This window comes from Ursus maritimus, unplaced genomic scaffold, assembly GCF_017311325.1.
Source record: "Ursus maritimus isolate PB19 unplaced genomic scaffold, ASM1731132v1 scaffold_35, whole genome shotgun sequence".
In the NCBI taxonomy this organism is placed as follows: domain Eukaryota; kingdom Metazoa; phylum Chordata; class Mammalia; order Carnivora; family Ursidae; genus Ursus; species Ursus maritimus.
Genome location: NW_024426119.1, coordinates 8,631,142 through 8,652,225, shown reverse-complemented (window position 1 = coordinate 8,652,225; position 21,084 = coordinate 8,631,142). Strand labels below are relative to the sequence as shown.

General features: G+C 40.6%; 1 protein-coding gene across 8 annotated transcripts in view; it reads right to left on the bottom strand.

Moving 5' to 3' along the window:
- Window positions 1–21,084, bottom strand: part of GANC (glucosidase alpha, neutral C) — a 73,214-nt gene that overhangs the window by 49,946 nt on the left and 2,184 nt on the right. For 7 of the 8 annotated variants that reach the window (XM_040620500.1, XM_008702215.2, XM_008702214.2 and 4 more), the window contains exons 3-6: window positions 20,841–20,903; window positions 19,071–19,179; window positions 10,276–10,403; window positions 5,089–5,271 (exon numbers count right to left, since the gene is read on the bottom strand). In XM_040620500.1, the coding sequence (XP_040476434.1) occupies window positions 5,089–5,271; window positions 10,276–10,403; window positions 19,071–19,179; window positions 20,841–20,903 (483 nt within the window). Of the gene's footprint in view, window positions 1–5,088; window positions 5,272–10,275; window positions 10,404–15,123; window positions 15,337–19,070; window positions 19,180–20,840; window positions 20,904–21,084 lie in introns of those variants that run through there. The other variant, XM_040620501.1, reaches the window with a different exon arrangement.

Sequence of the window (21,084 nt, the reverse complement as noted above, 5' to 3'; positions counted from 1 at the left end):
TCTCTTGTTACAGTCATTGTTTCAAAGTCTGCTTGGTCACTTAAATTCAAGCATATTCTAAATGCACTACATTTTTACTCCTCCCACACCATGTTTTATGTTTTCAATGTCATATTTTACATCTTATTATTTTGTGTATCCCTTGACTAATTATTGTAGGTCTAGATGGTTTTAATACTTTTGTCTTTTAACCTTGTACAAGCTATGCAGGTGGTTGAACCACCACCTTTATTATATGTGTGTCTTTACCAGTGAGATTTTTTCTTGCATAATTTTCTTATTTCTAGTTATGGACTTTTCTTTTCCATTTAAGGAAATCCCTTTAACATTTCTTGGAAGGCTGGTTTCGTGTTGATGAACTCCTTTAGCTTTTGCTTATTTTGGAAACCCTTTATTTCTCCTTCAATTCTGAAGGATAACCTTGCCAGGTAAAGTATTCTTAGTTGTAAATTTTTCTCCTATCAGCACTTTGAATATATAGCATCACTCCCTTCTGGCCTATCAAGTTTAGGGGATTCCCTTGTATGTAATTAGCTTTTCCCTTGCTGCTTTTAAGATTTCCTCATCTTTAACTATTGATACTTCCACTGTTATGTGTCTTGGTGTGGGTCTCTTTGGGTTCATCTTATTTGGGTCTCTCTGTGCTTTCTGGACTTGGATGTCTGTTTCTTTCAGGAGATTAGAGAAGTTTTCTGCCACTATTTCTTTTTTTAAAAAAAGATTTTATTTATTTGAGAGAGAGAGAGAAAGAATGAGTTGGGGGAGGGACCCAGAGGGAGAAGAGGAAGCGGACTCCCTGCTGAGCGCAGGGCCCAACACAGGGCTCGCTCAACCCCAGCACCCTGAGATCACGACCTGAGCCAAAGTCAGATGCTTAACTGACTTTAGCCACCCAGGTGCCCCCATTATTTCTTTAAATAGGGTTCCTGTCCCTTTTTTTCTCTCTCTCTTCTCCTTCTGGGACCCCATAAAATGTGAATGTTAGTATGATGTCCCAGTGGTCCCTGAAACTATCTTCATTTAAAAAAATTCTTTAGCACAATGTGTTCAAGATCCATACATCACATCAAGTCAGACAGAGAGAAATACTGTATGATCTCATTTATATGTGATTTAATTTAAAAAACCACCAAACTCATAGAAAAAGAGATCAGATTTGTGGTTACCAGAGGTGGGGAGAAGGAGCATTAGATGAAGGTGGTCGAAAAGAACAAACTTGCAGTTGTAAGATAAATAAGGACTAGGGATGTCCGTACGACATGACGATACAGCTAACACTGCTGTGTGATAAATAGGACAGTTGTTACAAGAATAGATCCCAGGAGTTCTCATCTCGAGGAGGAATTTTTCTTTTTATGGTGTCTAGATAAGATGGTGGATGTTAATTAAACCTCGTGTGATAATCATTTCACAACATGTAAATTAAACCATGCCGTACACCTTAAGCCAGACGGCAATATATGTCAGTGATTTCTCATTTAAGCTGGAAAAATAAAGTTTCTTTCCATTCAAAAAATAAAAATAAAATAAAACAATTCCTTTTCTTTCTGCTGCTCTGACTGGGTGATTTACAGGCCCTGTCTTCAGACTGCTGATCTGTTCTTCCGCATCATTTAATGTGCTGTTGATTCCCTCACGTATTTTTCACTTCAGTTACTGCATCCTTCAGCTGATGGGTTCTTTTTGTATTTTTACCTCCTTGTTGAAGTTTTCACTGTCTTCATCCGTTCTTCTCCTGAGTTTGGTGAGCATCTTTATGACCAATAAATTCTTTATCTGTTAGATTGCTTATCTCTGTTTCTTTAGTTCTTTTTCTGAAGTTTTGTCTTGTTCTTTCATTTGGAACATAGTCTTCTACCTCCTAATTTTGCCTAAGTTTCTGTTTCTATGTATTAGGTAGTCACATCTCCTGATCTTGAAGGAGAGGCTTTATGCAGAAGGTGTCCCGTGAGCCCAGTAGCACAAACCCTCTAGCCACCCCAGTCGGGTGCCCCAAGAGTGTTCCCCACGTGGGCTGTGTGCACCTTTCTGTAGTCACTGGGTTGCAACTGGTGCAGACTCACAGGTGTGTGGGGCTCTCCTCCAGCATGACTGTCGGTGGGTCTGACTCTGACTGCTGTGGTCATGCTTGTTAATGGGGCTAGCCCCTGGCCCATCCGACTGAGAGGCCTGGTTGTGACTGCTGTGGATATGCTGGTGTGTGGGACTGGTCCCTGGCATGGCTGGCTGTGAGGCCTGGCTATGACAGCTGTGGGTGCACTGGTGGGTGGGCATGTCTCCTGCATGGCTTGCTGAGGGGTCCAGCAGTGATTGCTGTAGGTGTTCTACAGGGTGGAGGTGCTTAGGAGGGGTTCTGGTGCTAAGGCTGCCCGCTGCAAGTGCTGTGGTTGAAGGCTGCTTAGGAGGAGCACTAATGCTAGCCAGAGGCTCCCACCGGGAATGCCAGGGCGCAGAGACACTTGGGAGGGGGTCCAGGCTGGGAGGTGGCTTGGGTGGAGCAAGTCTGCAGGGGAACATGGGGCAGCGTGAGTGGCACTAGCACAGCAGATACAGTGCCAGAAATGACACCCCCCTGATGCTGGGCCAGCAAGGGAGAAGCATACCCACCAGTGCATCTGTCCCTGGAGGACATTCCAACAGATTCCTGCCATTCTGGCACATGCCCTAAAATTAGTCAATGGATCTCCTTCGCATGTAACCCAGGCGTTTTTCAAGTGGTTGCCTTTGTGCTGGGACTCAAAGCCAAGTGTGACTGTGCACATGCCATTTAAGAGCAGAGTCTCAGTTCCCTACTGCCCTCTGACTCTCCTGGACACAAGAACTGTTGGTTTCAAAGCCAGACATTACGGGAGGTCATCTTCCTGGTGCAGGTTCCCTGGGATATGGAGCCTGATGTGGGGCTCAGAACCCCTGTTCCTCAGGGCAGGCGTCTACAGTTGTGACAGCCTTCCACTTGTGGGTTGCTGCACTGGGGGTGTGGGACCTGACTAAACCATGTCTCTGCTCCTCTGACCCATCTTGATGTGTTTTTTTCTGTATATCCTTAGTTGTGTATGATCTGTTTTGCTAGTCTTTAGTTCCTTCTCAGAGATAGTTTTCTTTCTTTTCTTTTAAAGTAGGTTCCACGCCCAGCATGGAGCCCAGTGTGGGGCTTGAACTCACGACACTGAGACCAAGATCTAAGCTGAAATCCAGAGTCAGCCACTTAACTGACTGAGCCACCCAGGCGCCCCTCAGAGAGAGTTTTCTATATGTAGTTGTAGATTTTGATGTGTGTGTTTGAGGAGACGAGCTCAAGATCTTCCTACACCGCCATCTTGATTTTGCCTCTTTTTATGGTTTTTTTTTAATGTGTAATTTTTTTCATCTGGGATTAATTTTTGCTAATGTTGTGAGGTTTGGATCCAACTTAAAATTTTTTCCAGGTGGATAATCTGATTTTCACAACACAAACGTACATGCTGGGAATATGAACTAGCACACAACCTCTACGGAAGGTAATTTGGCAGCGTGGTCAGAATCACAGATTCACAAACCATCTGGTCCGCAACTATACTTCTATGACTCTAGTCTATGGATGTACTTGCATGTATGCAAATGACGCATATACAAAGTTATCCATGAAGTAAGTAGTTGTAAAACAAGATTAGAAATAATTTTAAAGTCCATCAAGAGGGAATTTCCTAAATGAATCATGGTGTAACCATACAATAGAAACTATATAGCTGCTTTAAAGAAATTAGGAACTACCACATTGGTAAAGGAAAAACAGCAAAGTGCAGAATAACGAGTAAAGGCGGTATCATGTGTGTCAAGAAAGGAAAAAACAAAGCACATATGTATTCTACTGTATAAGCATGAATTATCTCTGGAAGAATACACAAAAAACCAGAAACACTGATTACTTTTTCAAGGATGGAACTGGGTTGCTCAAGGACAAATGGCGAGTGAGACTTTTCACTATATAGCCCTTTGCAGCATGTGCTTATCCAAAAAATAAATAAAAATATTACGGCCCAACTTAGATATCACCTCTCAAACAAAAATATGGGAGTTTATTAAAAGAAAAAAATATTTTAAATATAAATAACCCAGGTACTGGGTATACAGGTATTTGTTATGCAATCAGTATTTTTCAGTTAAAAAAAATAACTGAATATACTAACAAGTGGCAGTATTACAGGTATTTAAATTTTTCTTTTCAATATTTTCTATTTTTCCTACAATGAACAGCTATTTCTGTAATAAGAAAATAAGATTTTTATATATAAAAAAATAAATAAGTTGAAACCCAGAAAAAATCACTATGTGAGAATAATGAATGTTGAATGTTTTCTACAGATTACATAAGATGTTCATTATTAGGACAAAAGTAGAAAGTACAGACTGGGGAATTAAAAAACAACAGTGGAAAAAATGGAAGAAGAATTTCCCCTTATTACGTAACCTCCTAGTTCATGTCACCCCCACACAAACAGCTTTGATCAAGTGACTGTTTACCGAAAATTCTTGGACAAGTATTCAAGTGTAAGGTAACTCAAGTAATTGTAAGGGGATAAAGTGAAATTCTGAAGACATGTCAGTTCACATTAACATTTATCAAGTCTTGGGGCGCCTGAATGGCTCAGTCATTAAACTTCTGCCTTCGGCTCAGGTCATGACCCCAGGGTCCTGGGATCAAGCCCCGCATCCATCGGGCTCCCTGCTCAGTGGGAAGCCTGCTTCTCCCTCTCCCACTCCCTCTGCTTGTGTCCCCTCTCTCTCTGTCAAATAAATAAATAAAATCTTAAAAAAAAAAACCTTTATCAAGGCTCAACACAGTGTTTTTAGGGTTGTAGAGCATAGAGAATGCCATCAGTTAAACACATAGGATATGTTAAAGAGTATCAAGTTGCAAAAGTCTGGGAATAATTCTTGTCACCAAGCCTGCATTTACTTGCACAGGTGAAAAGATGAAATATCTCAGAACAATATTTCAGCAAATAAGGCAACCAGTTTTCCATGGCGATACGTCAACTATTTAGGCAATTAGTAATCACAATCAGGTTTTCTGTAGTTCTTTGTATGTCAAGTAATGTGCAACAATACCTTTGCTTGAGAGGAATCTGCAGGTGCTCAAAGTACAATTGGCCCAGGGAGTTTATGCTCATCACAACCTCTTCTTCAGACACCAAATCTATCTTGAATGGGTTTGCTGTGATATGACACTTCAGATCTCCTTTTCCATCTGCCAGTACCAGACTATCTGCATCCCCTGCACATGAAATCAACCTAGAAAATAAAACAAGAAGAGAAAAACAGGTTTACATGGCTCAATGTGATTCTCAGTTCAAATTAATGCGTAAATGGGGAGCCTGGGTGCCTCAGTCAGTTAAGCGCCTGGCTCTTGATTTCAGCTCAGGTCATGATCTCAGGGTTGTGAGATCGAGTGCTGTGTTGGGCTCCATGCTGGGTGAGGAGTCAGCCTGAGATTCTCTCTGCCTCACCCTCTGCTCCTCCTCACCCTGCCACCCCATATGAGCTCTCTCTCTAAAAAAAAAACAGAATTTGTAAATCAATATTCATGTGACGTAGCATAGATAAGGCAATGGAAAAGCAGTAATTGAGAGCATGGGTTTTGGTGTCAGAAAGCCTGGACTGAACATAGCTCTATCATGCACTAGGTGCATAACTTTGGACAAATTAATCAGTCTATCCAGTTCTCAGTTTCCTCATTTATAAAGTAGAAATAATAAAAGGAAGAACAAATAGAGCTTCCGGGAAGAATTAAATGAGATCACGCACACAAAGCACTTGGCAGTGGCTGGCACATAATAAGCACTCAATAAATGTTAGCCGTCATCATCATTACCTTGGTCTGGACAGTCTAGTAACACTTTGGTGCACTGAACACTTTGTTTTTCTCTCTCATCCCAACCATACACTCAGAAATTAAGGAAATAACCTAGATTGGATTTTGACCCACTGAGTCCACAGTGAGATGGAATCTCTCCTGACTCCCATCAGTCCCCAGTTTGACAGGTAGACTGTTAGGATATTCTGGATCCCCAGGAATTATGTAAGCTCACAGGCAGCACTTAAAATCCCTCAGATATTTCTCTTCTTGGTGCATAGTCACCCTGGTAAATGGTCACATGCCTCTTTAGGGAAGGTGAGGTGGGATATTTTATGTTCTTATTATATCCTTATCAAGTCCTACTCCATGGATTCTAGGCCTCCCCCTCAAGCAAGATGCCTGGGTTCTGGAAACTGTCTGGAGTTGGGTGAGAGGTTGTATCTCACTGTTCATCAAACCTAAAAGGAGTTCTTTCAGTTGTTTCACCTTAGTACATCTATTTCAGTCCAATGGACCCTTTGGTACATTGTTCACTGGCCCAAGAGTTAAACCATTTTGGGTACAGACCCTGCTGCACATTATGAAAATATGTTCACCTTGTCTTTAACTACATGCTGCTACTTTGATTCTGCCACCTGGAGTCTCATCATCTTCACTGAAATCAGGGAGCCCATTTTTTAAAATTTTTATTTATTTATTAGCGTGAGCAAGGGGAGGGGAAGTGGGGGGGGAGGGGCAGAAGGAGAGAGAGAAGCAGACTCCCTGCTGAGCAGGGATCCTGCCCTGACTTGAGGCTCTATCTCAGGACCCTGAGATCAGGACCAGAGCCCAAGGCAGACACTTAACCATTCAGGCACCCCTCAGGGAGCACATTTTGATGGCATCACTTCTCACCACTATGTCTAGCTCATAAAAGACACTCACTCACTACAAGGCTTTCCAAGTGTTCCCTTACCAATTTATTTCTCAGTGAAGGGAGTATCTTTTGGATCCTCTTGGAGAACAAAATCAAGGGCTAGATGAGCTGTTGAGTATGATATATCCACTTCAACATCTTTACCTCCCTAAGTCTATGGGTCATTTCTTCTACTCTGTGCCAAAGAAATTTCTGGGATCTCAACTTCATTCAGCAGAGTCCACAGCTGAATACAGATTATAATTAACCAACCAAGCAAATAATTAGATCCACTCCCAGCTGTCCAAGCTAGCATATCAAATCCAGATTCTCTGGTACATGTACTCATGTCAATAAATTCAATTCAGTCTAGGAGCCCCTCAGAAATCATTTTCATCCATATCCCAGGTTTTTGCCAATAGAAAATCTTGTAATTCTTCAGGTGTACGGTTTGACTATAATAAGCTCCCTAGGCATGCTGGGCTCTGATAGTGGTTTTAAAAGCCGCGAAGTGGCGGGGGGCGGGGCTGGCTCAGTCGGTTAAGCATCTGCCTTCAGCTCAGGTCATGATTCCAGGTCCTGGGATCGAGCCCCATGTCAGGCTCTGTGTTCGGTAGGGAGCCTGCTTCTCTTTCTCCCTCTGCCCCTCTACCCCCACTCTCCTCTCTCTCTCTCTCAAATAAATAAAATCTAAAAAAAAAAAAATAAAATAAAGGCTGTGAAGAGCAGTAGGGATGAGGCACAAGGAGCACAGGAATCCCCCTGCACAATATATCAACACAGGGTGTCCAACAAGGTAGGATCAGCTTTGTAAGAGGAAAAGGAGCTGCTTCTGCTGGAACAGGAGGCTTGGTGGAATTCTGAGGTTTGGGTATTCAGTTATTCAAATCTTCCCAAATGTTGCTATTTAGTTTTCCCTTTTCCCAGTTAGTGCCCTAAATTCACAGAACTGTTGAGGCTGTGAATTAAACTCATGGTCTAATATAGCGAACCACAGAATCAAACTCTGTATCTGATTTTCAGCTATAAGGATTCGGCAGCAACAAGAGATATGAGAGACTTTTAGGATTGTCATAAAAACTTATTTGGTTTCTGACAATGCCTGAGGTAAGAATTTAAAACCCGAGACTGTACTTCTCTTTCTTTAAGTTCTTCAGTTAAGTTAATACGAGGTCACTTTGGAGTTTTGAGTTCTTTATGACAGTCACGCTATGCTATGCCCTATTGCTTGCTCTGCAGGGGCCATACTTTCAATACGCACTTCATTTCAGTTGACCACAGGTAGTAATTTAAGTAACTCTGCCATGGAATGCTGTGGTTTATGCTAGTTGTATTAGCTTGCTAGGTCTGCCACAACAAATGCCATGCTGGGTAGCTTAAACTACAGAAATTTATTTTCTCAAAATTCTAGAGGCTGGAAGTCCAAGATCAAAGTGCCAGTGGGTTTCGATTCTTCCGAGACCTTTCTCCTTGGCTTTCAGGTAGCCTTCTTGCTATGTCCTCACACAGTCATCCCTCTGTCTGTGATAGTTGTGTCCTAATCTCCTCTTTTTATGCGACACAAGTCATATTGAAGAGTCTACTCTAAGGACCCCACTTTAACTTAGTTACCTCTTCAAAGGCCATACCTTTAAATATAGTCACATTCTGAGGTACAGGAGGTTAGGGTTTCAACAAATGAGTTTAGTTGGGGGGGCGATTCAGTCCGTAACACTATCTCATCGTTTGATGATAATCAGGTCCTTGTTCTCTTCAAATCCAGCCAAATCAGCTAACCAATCTCATATTCCCATCCTGGAGGGTTTATTGCCTATAACTCACTTCTGATACTAAAGACTATATCAACCAAGAGTCAACTGTAGGTTAAAGAAAAAACTCTGGCTATTCTAAGTAGAAAATAGGTGATTTAATAGGGGGGAATTAGGAGCTTACAACATCATGGGAAGTGTTAAGGTAATAGTAATGACCCGCAAAACAATACTGCATAACTGTATGGTCAATGGAACTTCTACCGCAGCTAGAATCCGGAAGCTGGATAATCAGAAGTCACTATGGCAACTGCTGGGCTCCAAGACCATGCCACGCTAGGTCCAGAGATCAGGAGACTACCGCCCTCTCTAGTGTGCCTCTAGAGACATTCTATGGCTGCCAAATCCACACTACCAAACTGGGAAGCTCAGTTCTGAAATCAAGATCCCTGTAAGTGCATCTGATCGGTAGAACCTGAATTTACCAGAAAGTAGCTGCATGGGAATATGGGAGATGAAAGAATGTAGTTTTTAGCTCTCTAGTTACTGCAGTAGCCAAAGGTGCCCTAGAATGAGGTTGGAACAGAAGCATAATATGCCATATTTACTACACAAAGCTAGTTATCACCCTGACCGCAAAACATGGCAACGATAACACAGAAAAAGAAAAGTACGGATAAATTTTACTTAAGAACACAGATGAAAAAATGTTAAAGGATCTACCAGTAAAGTGAATCCTCCAGGATAGTAAAAAATAATATACTGTGACCAAATACACACACACACACACACACACACTCACACACACACACACACTCACACTCACACTCACACACTCACTCACACACACACACACTCACACACACTCACACTCACACACACACTCACACACACACTCACACACACACACTCACACACGTGTGCGCATAAACCAAGTATGCACACAAATTGCAAAGTCTTAAGAACAGTCTCTTTTAAATTCCTATTTCCCAAGTTCTTAGCATATAGTAGCAGCTCAATGAATAGACCTATTAAGAATTTATGATGATTCTATAATTAAAATAATTTCTCCTTATAATTTATTGACTTTATTAAGTTTTTTATGGAAAAAATCATCTACATAAAGCTATGATAATGATATAGTGAAAATTAAAGCAACTGGCATAATCTTATATTCCCTTGGTGAAATATTATGAAAAAACAATAGGAATCAACCACAGAACAAAGTTGAAATGTCACTGGAAAGTGTGCTGAGAACTGAAGATGCCGCAGGTATATGGAAAATGCTTTTTAATCCCCAGAGATTTTTTTTTCTCACCTAGACGCTGACTATTAATTTATCTCTGACTCTAAATCAAATTACATGCTAGACTTCTGAGACTCCCTTAATTAAAAGTGAGCCAGCCTAACTGTATAAATTATGGTAAGCACAAGAGTCTGGCTAGTGTATTAGATCTCTGGAGCCCTGCTGCTAATCTGAGTAAATTAAATAGCTCTGCTTCTGCTTGTTCCCAAAGTCTGGTTGATGAATCCTTTTCTTTGTGAAAAGGACAGCAGGGATCAGAAGCTCTGCCTCTCATTTATAAGTGCCAATAAAGCACATGGTGGAGGAAGAGAAGACGGAATGGATAACATACAAAATGGATAAATTTATTCCCAAATCACTGAAAATGAATTCGGCAAATGATCGTAGCTTTGAACAGAGAAAACAGGAGGCACATACAAAATCTGCTACTGAAGGTATGATAAAAGCCTATAATGAGGGTGTATCCAAGATCTCTTGTTCCTTGACTTACCTTACAGTGCTGGGCTTGCTTGTGAGGACATCGGGAACTTCATATCTGGGTTTCAGGGGAGTTTCTTCATTGATTTTAAGCCTGAAAATATTTCCCTCTATACCATAAACTTCAACCAGAAGAGGAACCTGGGAACAGACACCAGATTAGTTTCAATAGGTTATTACCCCAGTGATGGTCAGTTCTACAGGCAAATTGCAATAATTAGAAACTATATTTGGGGCTCCTGGGTGGCTCAGTCGGTTAAGCATCTGCCTCTGGCTCAGGTCATGATCCCGGAGGGCCTTGCTGGGAGGGAGTCTGCTTCTCCCTCTGCCCCCTCCCCCTGCTCGTGCTTCTTCCTCCCTCTCTCTCTCTCTCAAATAAATAAAATCCTTAAAAAAAGAAGATATGTTTGAATTATTATAGGCCAAGTACACTGGAGAACAATGGGAATCATGAAGGGAAAATGCTCCCTAATCTTTGTACTTGTTTGGCTATACCTGCGGTAGAGCCAGAAATACCTTCTTTGTGTTCTATGGCTAGGCAAACATATAATTGTCCATACCAGGAACTTTAAGGATGACAGAGGTCTTTGTTAATAATTATACTGAATGACGGGCATAAACTGAAACTGCTCTTGGAAAGGCCATAGCTGGGACCTATGGCCCTGTATCTATGACAAACTGCAGCTATCTTAAGAGCTTGGTGTTAAAATTAGGACAACTGGATTCCAGCTGAATGAAAGATGAAGGATAACAAGCCACAGAATGGAAAGGAATAGAGAATAAGAGTGGTCACTGGGGTTCCCTAGAATAGATGATTAAGCCTTGCTGTACTAAAATCAAGGCATTTCCTGTATACCTGGGAATAAGGCCTGGGGAACTTTCGCAAGAGGTTGGGATACTCTCAGCTTTCTTAAGAGGCTGGGGAATTTAGGTAAAATTCTGCCCACAGTGGGACATGGAAGCAACATAGAATTATAGAGAATATAGGATTTGAGAAATAAAACACAAAACAACAACAAACCTCAAGAGAATAGAAGCGGCTACCTTGAGACATCTAGATCAGAGAAACATGTATTTTTTAATATGCAGTCATCTTTATTATAATTCATATATACATTAGAATAAGACATGGATCTTTAATAAAAAATATCTAGGATCTCATGGGCTTTTGTTTTCCAAATGTAGTTAGAAAATCCAGTTTACTTGAGAATGGTGGAAGAGACCAAGTAGTATCTTAGTTTCATATGACAAGTTTTCTCTTCATAGGTATTCTGCAGTCGTTGGGCATTTCAATGAACCTGCCCATTTTTCAGTGCCTTCTGCAATTCCTTAGAGATTTCAATGGGCACCTGGCCTATGGAACATTCTATTATTCTACCGATTCTTAAGGTATGGCTCTGGGGCTCCACCTGAGAATTTGCTTTTCTAACCTATTGTTCCCCTTTGATTTACTCTAACAGGCAGTTTTAAAAAGGGGTCAAATGTGCCCAAGCTTCCAAACCTCCATGCTTATCTTATAGAAATATAATCTACTTTATGATTCACTTTACCAACTCTCTCTGCCAAATAAAGGACCCAAAAGTATAAAGTATCACCTGCCAATGTTAGATGAGACTCCTCTCCCCAAATCATTTAGAATGCTGAGTGATAGCAAGCAACTCCAACACAGAGCTCTAGTCTTTCTCAAAAAAGCTTGATCGGAGAAGTATTTTGACAGTTTTCAACCGCTGTGCCTATAGCAGTGATTGATAGCAAATCTTTCATTAAATCCTTCATGTGATGCCAAAGTCTGGTTACACTTGGGTACACGTATTGTTACTGTAACATCTGTTCAATGAAAGGCTAAGCTGGGCAGGCTGCGTGACCTAGTGGAGAGCATGTACAGTGTGGTGCAAGTAAGATAGGAAGCAGGGAGACTATCACAGCGCTAAAAAAAAATTTTTTTTTTTTCTGGAACTTTGTCTCTTGGAAATACAGGAAAGTAGTCAGGGCACTTAAGCGGTGACATGACACTTAAGAGTGACCAGGTAAAAAGTACTGTGGCTGCGGCTGCTTTTACAGATAATTCTTAAAGTAGGGTTATAGTAGAGTAGTAGTGAGCATAGCATAATTATTTTTCTAGCTTTATTGAGATATAATTGACACATAATGTTGTAAAAATTTAAGGTGTACATCGTGTTGATTTGATACTTACATATCGCAAGATGATTACCACTGTAGCATTAGCTAACAATTGCATTAGATCACGTAATGTGATGAGAACATTTAAGATCTACTCATTTAGCAACTTTCAAGTATATAGTAGAGTATTATTAATCACTATGCTGTACAGGAGAATCCCCAGAACTTATTTTATGTACAGCTGGAAGTTTATACTCTTGGACCGGCATCATCCTTCCCCCACCCTAATCATACTGTAATTATTCCTTTCATGTTTAACGTTTTTTTGTAAATTTAATTACTTCAAGTGTGCCATCAGAATCCTAAGATTTAAAAATGTGCTCAAATACAATTAAAGTTGAAATTCTGTTAGATTATGCGTTATCTCCTAAGTGAGACCTCTATTTCCATTGTTCTCTCAAATTCAACTAACATTTATTTGGCATCTAATATTGTGATGTGCTGTGAAAAAGATGACTAAACTCCTAGAGGGAAATTGCGATTTAGAAACCAAACACAGTAAACACAGAGCATGCTGTAAGCGCTGAGGCAGAAGGACAAGGACGGTGCTGCGGGAGAACAAGAGGGAATGTTGATGATGACTGTGAGGAGAGGGGTTCTGGGCTGTCGCTGGAGGAGCAGGACCTTTAGGGATTAGCAGGACTCTGGGTAGGCAAAAGGAGCAAGAAGATCCTAAGCAGCTGCCTCCGTAGGAAGAACAAATGCACCTAGTTTCTGCGCTCAGAGATCCTCCCGGTTCTAGTAAAATAGTTCTTTTTAAGAACAATTTTTTTTTTTAAACCAAAGATTGGTCTGTATGTTCTGTTCTTGAGGCTGCAGCTCAGGAAGGAATCCTAATTATAGAAGGAGGCAGTTAATAACCCTGCTTTTACTCTTACCATAATGATGTTTTACAACCAAACACACAAATCAGAGTCAAAGCTCCATTTTGTTTTCATTTTAGCACAATTAAGCAAGTGATTTTTTCTAATAGGTAATCCTTTTCAAGGCTGATGTTCAGATTCATTGGTATCTCCTACCATTACCAACATGGCTTTCATGTTCCAAGCATATCATCACCTTAGACATTAGTAGGTTTTGTTTCTATGATCTGGCTCATGCCGTTTTTATTGACTTAAAAACTTTTTTATTTTTATTTATTTTTTATTTATTTTTTATTTTTTTATTTTTTTAAAGATTTTATTTATTTATTTGACAGGACAGAGACAGCCAGCGAGAGAGAGGGAACACAAGCAGGGGGAGTGGGAGAGGGAGAAGCAGGCTCCTAGCGGAGGAGCCTGATGTGGGGCTCGATCCCGTAACGCCGGGATCACGCCCTGAGCCGAAGGCAGACGCTTAACCGCTGTGCCACCCAGGCGCCCCAAAACTTTTTTTTTTTTAAACAGCAAAAGATGTTCAGAACTCCAATAAATAAAGCTACTTGGGTTAAAAACAGTAGGGAGTGGCTCGGAGCCCCTAACTTTGAGCCCCTCCCTGAATCGAGCCCTGAGACACCGCCATGGAGACCTGGGCTCTGTGGTTGATGGTTTAAAAACCACTTCTCGGGGTTTCTCAATTGCCAGTTATTGCCCTACTCTTCCACCGAAACATTGCTCATGTCAAAAAGCATAGACATGAATGTTACTTTCTTCTCTCTAACACATTAAGAATTTCTCTATATTCCTCTTCTTACCCTGTCTGGACATTTATGGAAAAGTAATATACAAATAAATGATGGCATCTCTTCCTCCTGTTAGTGATGACTGGAAATGACAATGAAAAGATATGTTAAACTGGTAAACTAGGAGTTAGACTCAAATTGCAGCAAGATGGATTTATGTAAAACAAGTGAAGAAACATGTAACTGAGCATTTTAAATAATGACACAGTATGGACTTTGCTCCTTTAAAAATATTTAAAATCTATGAATGTCCACCTATACAGAGAAAAAGAGATAAATCCTCAAGAGAAAGGAATCCATTTTAGAGGTTCCTTTTAATACTACAAATCTCCATGTGGTTTTTCATAAAGCTTTATTCAGAGGCTCACTTCTCATAGTCTGGGAAAGAGTATTAATTCTCTTTTCCTATATTATTTCTTTCATACTTAATAAAAACAAAACCTGGTAGTCTGTCATCCATAAATCTAGTTTATTGTTGTTATTTTTGGCCACTTGGGCAAAAATATCAGGTTGTAAAAACCATGGTGGTAGAAACAGACTTGTCTTTGTATTCAAGTAGTGGACTGATCACAATTATATTAAAACGACATTTGTTATTTACCCAGAACTGGGAATCACAACCAGTAGAGACTGTGACTGAGTTAACAGAACAGCCCTGGAACACATATTAAAATGGCAGTGGGTATTAGGAATGGAAATTATGACCCCGTCAATTTCTCCTTGATGGATGCAGATCTTGCCTTTCCTCTGGCACCAGGTGTCTTCACTATACTCTAAGGAACAATTCATCTAAAAGGCCTACAAGAGTGAGCAAGTTGTTGACCAAGATCTCCCAGGATTCAGAGGACTGTCTAAGAGTTCGTTAATTGTCACAGGGCACTATAGCCCCTCCCACTGTTGCAGCCAGTTGGTTTACTGCAAGCACTGATTCTCTACAGAGAATGTTGGCAAGTTCACGCTGGGCATTAGCCCATTCCCCAAGGACAATTAGCCTGTCCGGGTGTGCTTCTGATTGTTTGGCTAGTTCCCAAGCTAGCTGCCTGTTCATGGCCACTTCTGCAGAAACGCTACTGGCTAACAAGTGTTCAGGAGGTGGCTGGTTGGGCAGAATCCCATTTTCATCAGGCTTAGAGGCAAAGGCAAGGGGTAACTTCATGGAGGTGTTCAGAGATATCCCTGCATCCTTGGAGATGCTGCCAGAAGAGGAGTCTCTGGTGAAAACTTGCAAACAGGCTGCAAAGGAAAGTAAACATGTTGCTAAAAGGTCATCCATGTCGTAAAAAAGCATCAAAATTGGCAATATAAAGTAGGTCAAACACATAGCTCTGTTCCATAGCCTTGCTAGCAGGGCTTTTTAGCTAGACTCAGAGGATAGAATAAATTGCTCTGCTCTGAAGTCACAAGACTAGATCTTCCCTGTTTCTCAATCCAGGTCAAATTTTCACTGAAGGTAAAAAATTGATAACAGAAAAAACCAGCTCTAAATAGTAGTTAATATTTTACTGTTAGCTTTCTTTTTAGATGTTCTTTTGGCAGTCTCTTTATCAAATATCTACCTGATTATTTTTTCATCAGGAATAGGCAACATACTATACTGGGACCCTCTGTGAGAAAACCGATGCATTTTAACCTACAACTGGCTTTCCTTCAAAGCCTAGATGCCCTGAGCTGGAGACAACACACAGGGCCACACTTCAGCTTGTTCTGTAACATGACCATGTCCCCCATGTTTGCTGCAAACTCAACTGTGTCTCCCCCATTTCCAAATTCATATTTTGAACCACTACCCCTCAATATGATGGTATTTGGAGATGGGGCCTTTGGGAAATGAAAAGGTTTCGATAAGGTCATGAAGGTGGGGTTATGATGGGATTAGTGCCCTTAGAAGAAGAAACCAGAGAATTAGCTCTCTCTCCACTACCTGAAAATATACTAAGAAGGTGGCAGTCTATAAGCCAGGAAAAGGGTCCCCAAAGACACCCTGATTTTGGATTTTCCAGACTCTAGAACTATGGCAAATCAGTACCTGTTGAAGATACCCAGTCTATGGTATCTTGTTATGGCAGCCCGAGCTAAGACAATGTTGAATGAAGCTTGGTTCTGTGTCCTGGTTGCTTATATTGGGGGAAGGGGGTTGAGAAGAAGATTTCAAAAATTAACAACAGATCTTGACAACAAAGTTACTGCTTTAAGAGTTGTGATGGTGTGGGGGCAGGCAGACGCTAAGAATGCTAGGTTTGTCAGAATCTGCTGGATCAGTGGAATCTGAGAACTGCTACTTGTGGGCTGAATATGATCCTCTTAGACTTTGGTCTCTATCCCTCTGAACCTGAAGTAAAAAGCTATCATTCTGAGTAAGTAGATATGTGCAGCTTGTTTTAAATCTCCAGACCACACCTATACCATGCCCTAATGTGAAATCTCCCGTGAAACACCATTTCGTCCCAGAAACCACCTCAAATGGAGGCTGCTTGTCTATACAGTGAGCTGGATATAAGGTTCAGACAACTTTAGAGATTACTGTCCGGGTCCTCGTTATCCCTATCAGACTGACAGAGGACATGAAATCCTGAGTCCTTCTTAGTCATCTCAACTTCAAGTGACAAGGAAGACATTAAATTGGAATTCAGTCCAGAATTTCAGGGTGACCCCCTAAACATATACATTTGCCTGAGATTGAAACATCCAGATTCTCAATGCAGCCCCAGTGTTTCTAATACCTGAACATGAAGTCTGTTCCCAGGGGTCCTCAAATTTCTCAGTCCTGGGAGGCACGTTGCTGACATCCTGAATACCCTGCCCTTGCTTGTTGGGCTTCTCGGCTCCCTTCTGAGCCATGTGCTGTCTTGTGCTGAGATTCTGTGGGTCCTCCTGGACTGTGGCTTCCTTTCCTTGGAAGGCATCTAGATCTAGTGGGCTCTGGTTCTGGCACCTGACCTGAACAGCATTGTCTCTCATGTTTTCAGGCTCCAAAGAGGGATGTGTGTAGACAATTGACCTACAGTTTTGTAAAAGGTTGTGTGTGGGGACCCACCACTAACTGCACTGGTATCAAGACGCATGGACATTCGCATTTTGGCCCACAGAGTATTTCTGCCTCATTTACTTTGCTTTACCATGAGTCTTCATGATAGTGGATGTTCAGATGGTCAATATACTGAGGCTCCCCAAGGATAGAAAGTGATTCTTGCCCTGACTATGGGATAGCTACAATGATCTGGGTTTAGACACACTGGAGACAGGAAGGAAAATGACCAAATGACAAAAATAAAACAAAACAAAACAAAACAAAAAACCCAGAACAAAAAAACATAAAACAAAAAAACAAAGAAAAAAGGAAGGTACTTGACATCTGGTGGCAGGCTTAATGACTATCACTCCTGGAAGGTTCCTAGTGGACTCCCTGCATTTCCTGGAGCCAACTGCTTCTGCTGACTCTGAATACAGAGGTCTGGCTGGGTGTCAGGCTATTAGACCACATGCAAAGGGCAGGTGGCTCCCCAGGAAGGAAATCGTGCTACTTCATGTTTTCCCATGAACAGCTATCCAACTATGCTAAACACAATCATTACTACAGACTTGGATCAGTTGTAGAGGACCTATGACTTTGGCGGGGGGAGGGGGCTACCATGAACTGAGAACTCAAAGGCATTAAAAAGCAAGGAGGGCAAATTCCTCCAGAAAAAAATAGGTGACATAAAAGCAGCACTAGGTTTCAGAGAAAGGTTAACCATCCCATCAGTGTAGTTAAGAGACATGAACTAAATATACTGCTACTACAATACACCCTTAAGTAACTGGAAGTTGGGGACAGGGATAGAGAACACAGAACTGTTGCTATGATTTTAGCCCTTCTTTTGAATTCGGGCAAGAAAAGCATGTTAGAAAATTCCACATCTATGAAATAGCTACATTTTCTAAATTTCGTAAGGAAGGTAGTCTTCCTCAGTGTGCAACTGATCCTCCTTTCTGGGAATAAAGTTGGAACCCCTTGCTAAATTAAAGGTCTTACAGATGTTATAGAGAACCCTCTGATGTGGAACAGTTTTTATTCTGTCTTCCCTCAAGAAGCTCCTCAGTGCAGCACCACAGGGTGGGAACTATGCCACAGGAAGATGTCTCCCAGCTTTGCAGGGAAAGGGGGGCTTTCGTCTCAGTCACCTGTTAGGGAACCTAGATTGCATGGCTTTAAGTATGTCTTTTAGTTACATGAACTACCAATTAAGCCAGATTTTGGTTTGAGAAGCCTTCTTAGAAGACAGTGAGGATCTGGAAGTGAGGGTCAGGCTGGAAGCATGGGTACTTGTGCACAGTCCCACTTCCTGGCTCAGCCCATATAGCACTTCCTCCGTGACTGGCCCACCTGAAGTAGCAAGGTGACTTGACAAGTGAGAAAAAGTACTTAATATAGTGCTCTAATCCTTTCAGTATGTAATCACTAGGGTGACCTGCTAGTGAAGCAGCTCAAGAGATGGAACATTTGTGACTTAGGTTTTCAACTACTTGGTCCCTTGCTCCCCTGGCCCACCCACATTTTGAGGTTTGGACACTCCCTGAATCTGTACCTTGCCCAGGCTGCATGCTCAACTGCACACTGTGTAACAGAAACAGAACATGGGTACTTGATGGAGTTGACAGCTGCAGGTGAAAACTCTGATTACCAGCTGCACGACTTTGAGCAGGTGACTTTCTAGTCACTTTTCTGTATCATGAGGACTAATTAAAAGGAAATAACATTTGTAAAACATTTAGGAAAGCATGTGATACACAGGCAATCTGTAAGTTAATATTCACATTACTTTTAAAGTAGTATTAGTGTAGATATGAAAAAGATGACACTGCTTCTCTAACAACGTTTATTTTTGAAGCATACATAGTTTTGATTAGGCTTTGTGGAAATTTACTTCATTCAAACCCAACTTAATATAGAAACAAATAATTCTCTGTAGAAAATACTTCTCTCTCACCTTGGTTGTTTCATTGATGATTCGGAACTTGGTGCTGTCTTTGCCTGTTGTGGCTGAGTCTAGTGATGCCTGATACGTGGCTCTCCTGGAGAGCTGCTGTTTCTGACGCCTGCAGATATACAGAATACAAATACCTGAGAATTATTTGTGACTGTCAGCATCCAACAGACTATATTACCATGTGGAAGTCATTAAAATTTACTATGATAGTAAATGAACTGGGTCCAGACAGTATTAGCACTCTAATAAAGTACTATCAGGAGTACTTTGTTATTAGAGTGCTAATAAAATTAGTACTAATAAAAATAATATGAATGAAATTGTTCAACATAGCACTGCCCAAGGATGGTTCCCTTTACTGAGAAGGTGGGGCAGTTTTCATAGATGACATTTATTAGCTTGTTAATTTCCTTCCTCTTTCCATGAAATGCATACTTTAATAGAAACTCAATAAATTCTAATAGAAATCCAATATAATCCAGGGACTTAACAAAATGACCAAGAGTTCCCTATAGAATTCCCTCTAAGGTACCTATTCAGAATTTCAGTGATCTGATTTTCTTCCTTTACAGCAGTGTGAATAAATTGGAAAGTTGTAACATAGGATACAATGTTTGGTGGTTTGAGGTTTAGGATCACACACAAAGACAGACACTCAACAAAAAGATTTTAAAGAAATATTTTTTGAGGGGCACCTGGGTGGCACAGCGGTTAAGCGTCTGCCTTCAGCTCAGGGCGTGATCCCGGCGTTATGGGATCGAGCCCCACATCAGGCTCCTCCGCTATGAGCCTGCTTCTTCCTGTCCCACTCCCCCTGCTTGTGTTCCCTCTCTCGCTGGCTGTCTCTATCTGTCAAATAAATAAATAAAATCTTTATAAAAAAAAAAGAAATATTTTTTGAAGCTCTGAGGAAACAGGTAATCTTTTTTTTTTTTAAATGATTTTTTATTATATTATGTTAGTCACCATACAGTACATCCCCGGGGAAACAGGTAATCTTATATAGTGGTGATGGGAGTACAAAACAGTACAATCCCTATGGAGGGGTCTCTGGTAATAGGTATAATTTTAAATGTATTTATTCTTTGATGCAGTAATACCATTCCTGGGAATTCATCCTATAAATACACCTGCAGGTGTAGGAAATGACATATATATATATAGCTTTTCATCATGGCATGATTTTATAGCTAAGAATAAAAACTCAAGGATCTAGCAATAGGAAGGAGACTGAACAAATCATAATACATCTACCCAACTGAATACTACACAGCTATAAAAAGAGAGGACAATCTCTATATACTCATGCGGAACTCTTCAGAATAAAATATAAAGCAGAAAATAAAGAAGAACATAACAGTGTATATAGGAAGCTACTTGGTATAAGAAAGGCAGTGATATAACAATATATGTATATACAAAAAAATACTCGGAGATAAATAAGAAATTAATAAATCTGGTTTCTTAGAGGGACAAGATGTGGAATGGGGTGACAGGGGACAGGCATGGGAGTAACACTTTTCAAAGTGTATCTTTTTGTATTATTTGACTTCTGAAACCTGTAAAAGTATTATCTATTCAAAGATATAAACTTTTAAAATACGTGTTTATTGAGAAATTTAAATAAGACAGTAGGAAGTGTATAAAGGTGAATGTCTCCTGATGAATTTCTTAATGATTACATTTCCTAATTGACTCTTTCCTTAAAAAGCCTATAAACACTGCAATATTAAAATGTCTTGATCTAGGTAATACATTTCCTCTCCTTACCTGTAGAAAGCAATCTTGCTGCAATCTTTGAAAATGTTTTTGTCCACAGCTTCATCTTCAACACTAAATAAAAAGACATTTTAAGAAACGTATTTTCTACAAGGTTTGTGAAACCAATTTTTGTTCCTTCTCTAACTATAGCATGAACACAGGTAATAAACTTCTGCAATACAAAATTGTCTCATGGCCATAACATACCACGATAGCATGTGTGCTACAGAATAACATCCTTCTGTGAATCACA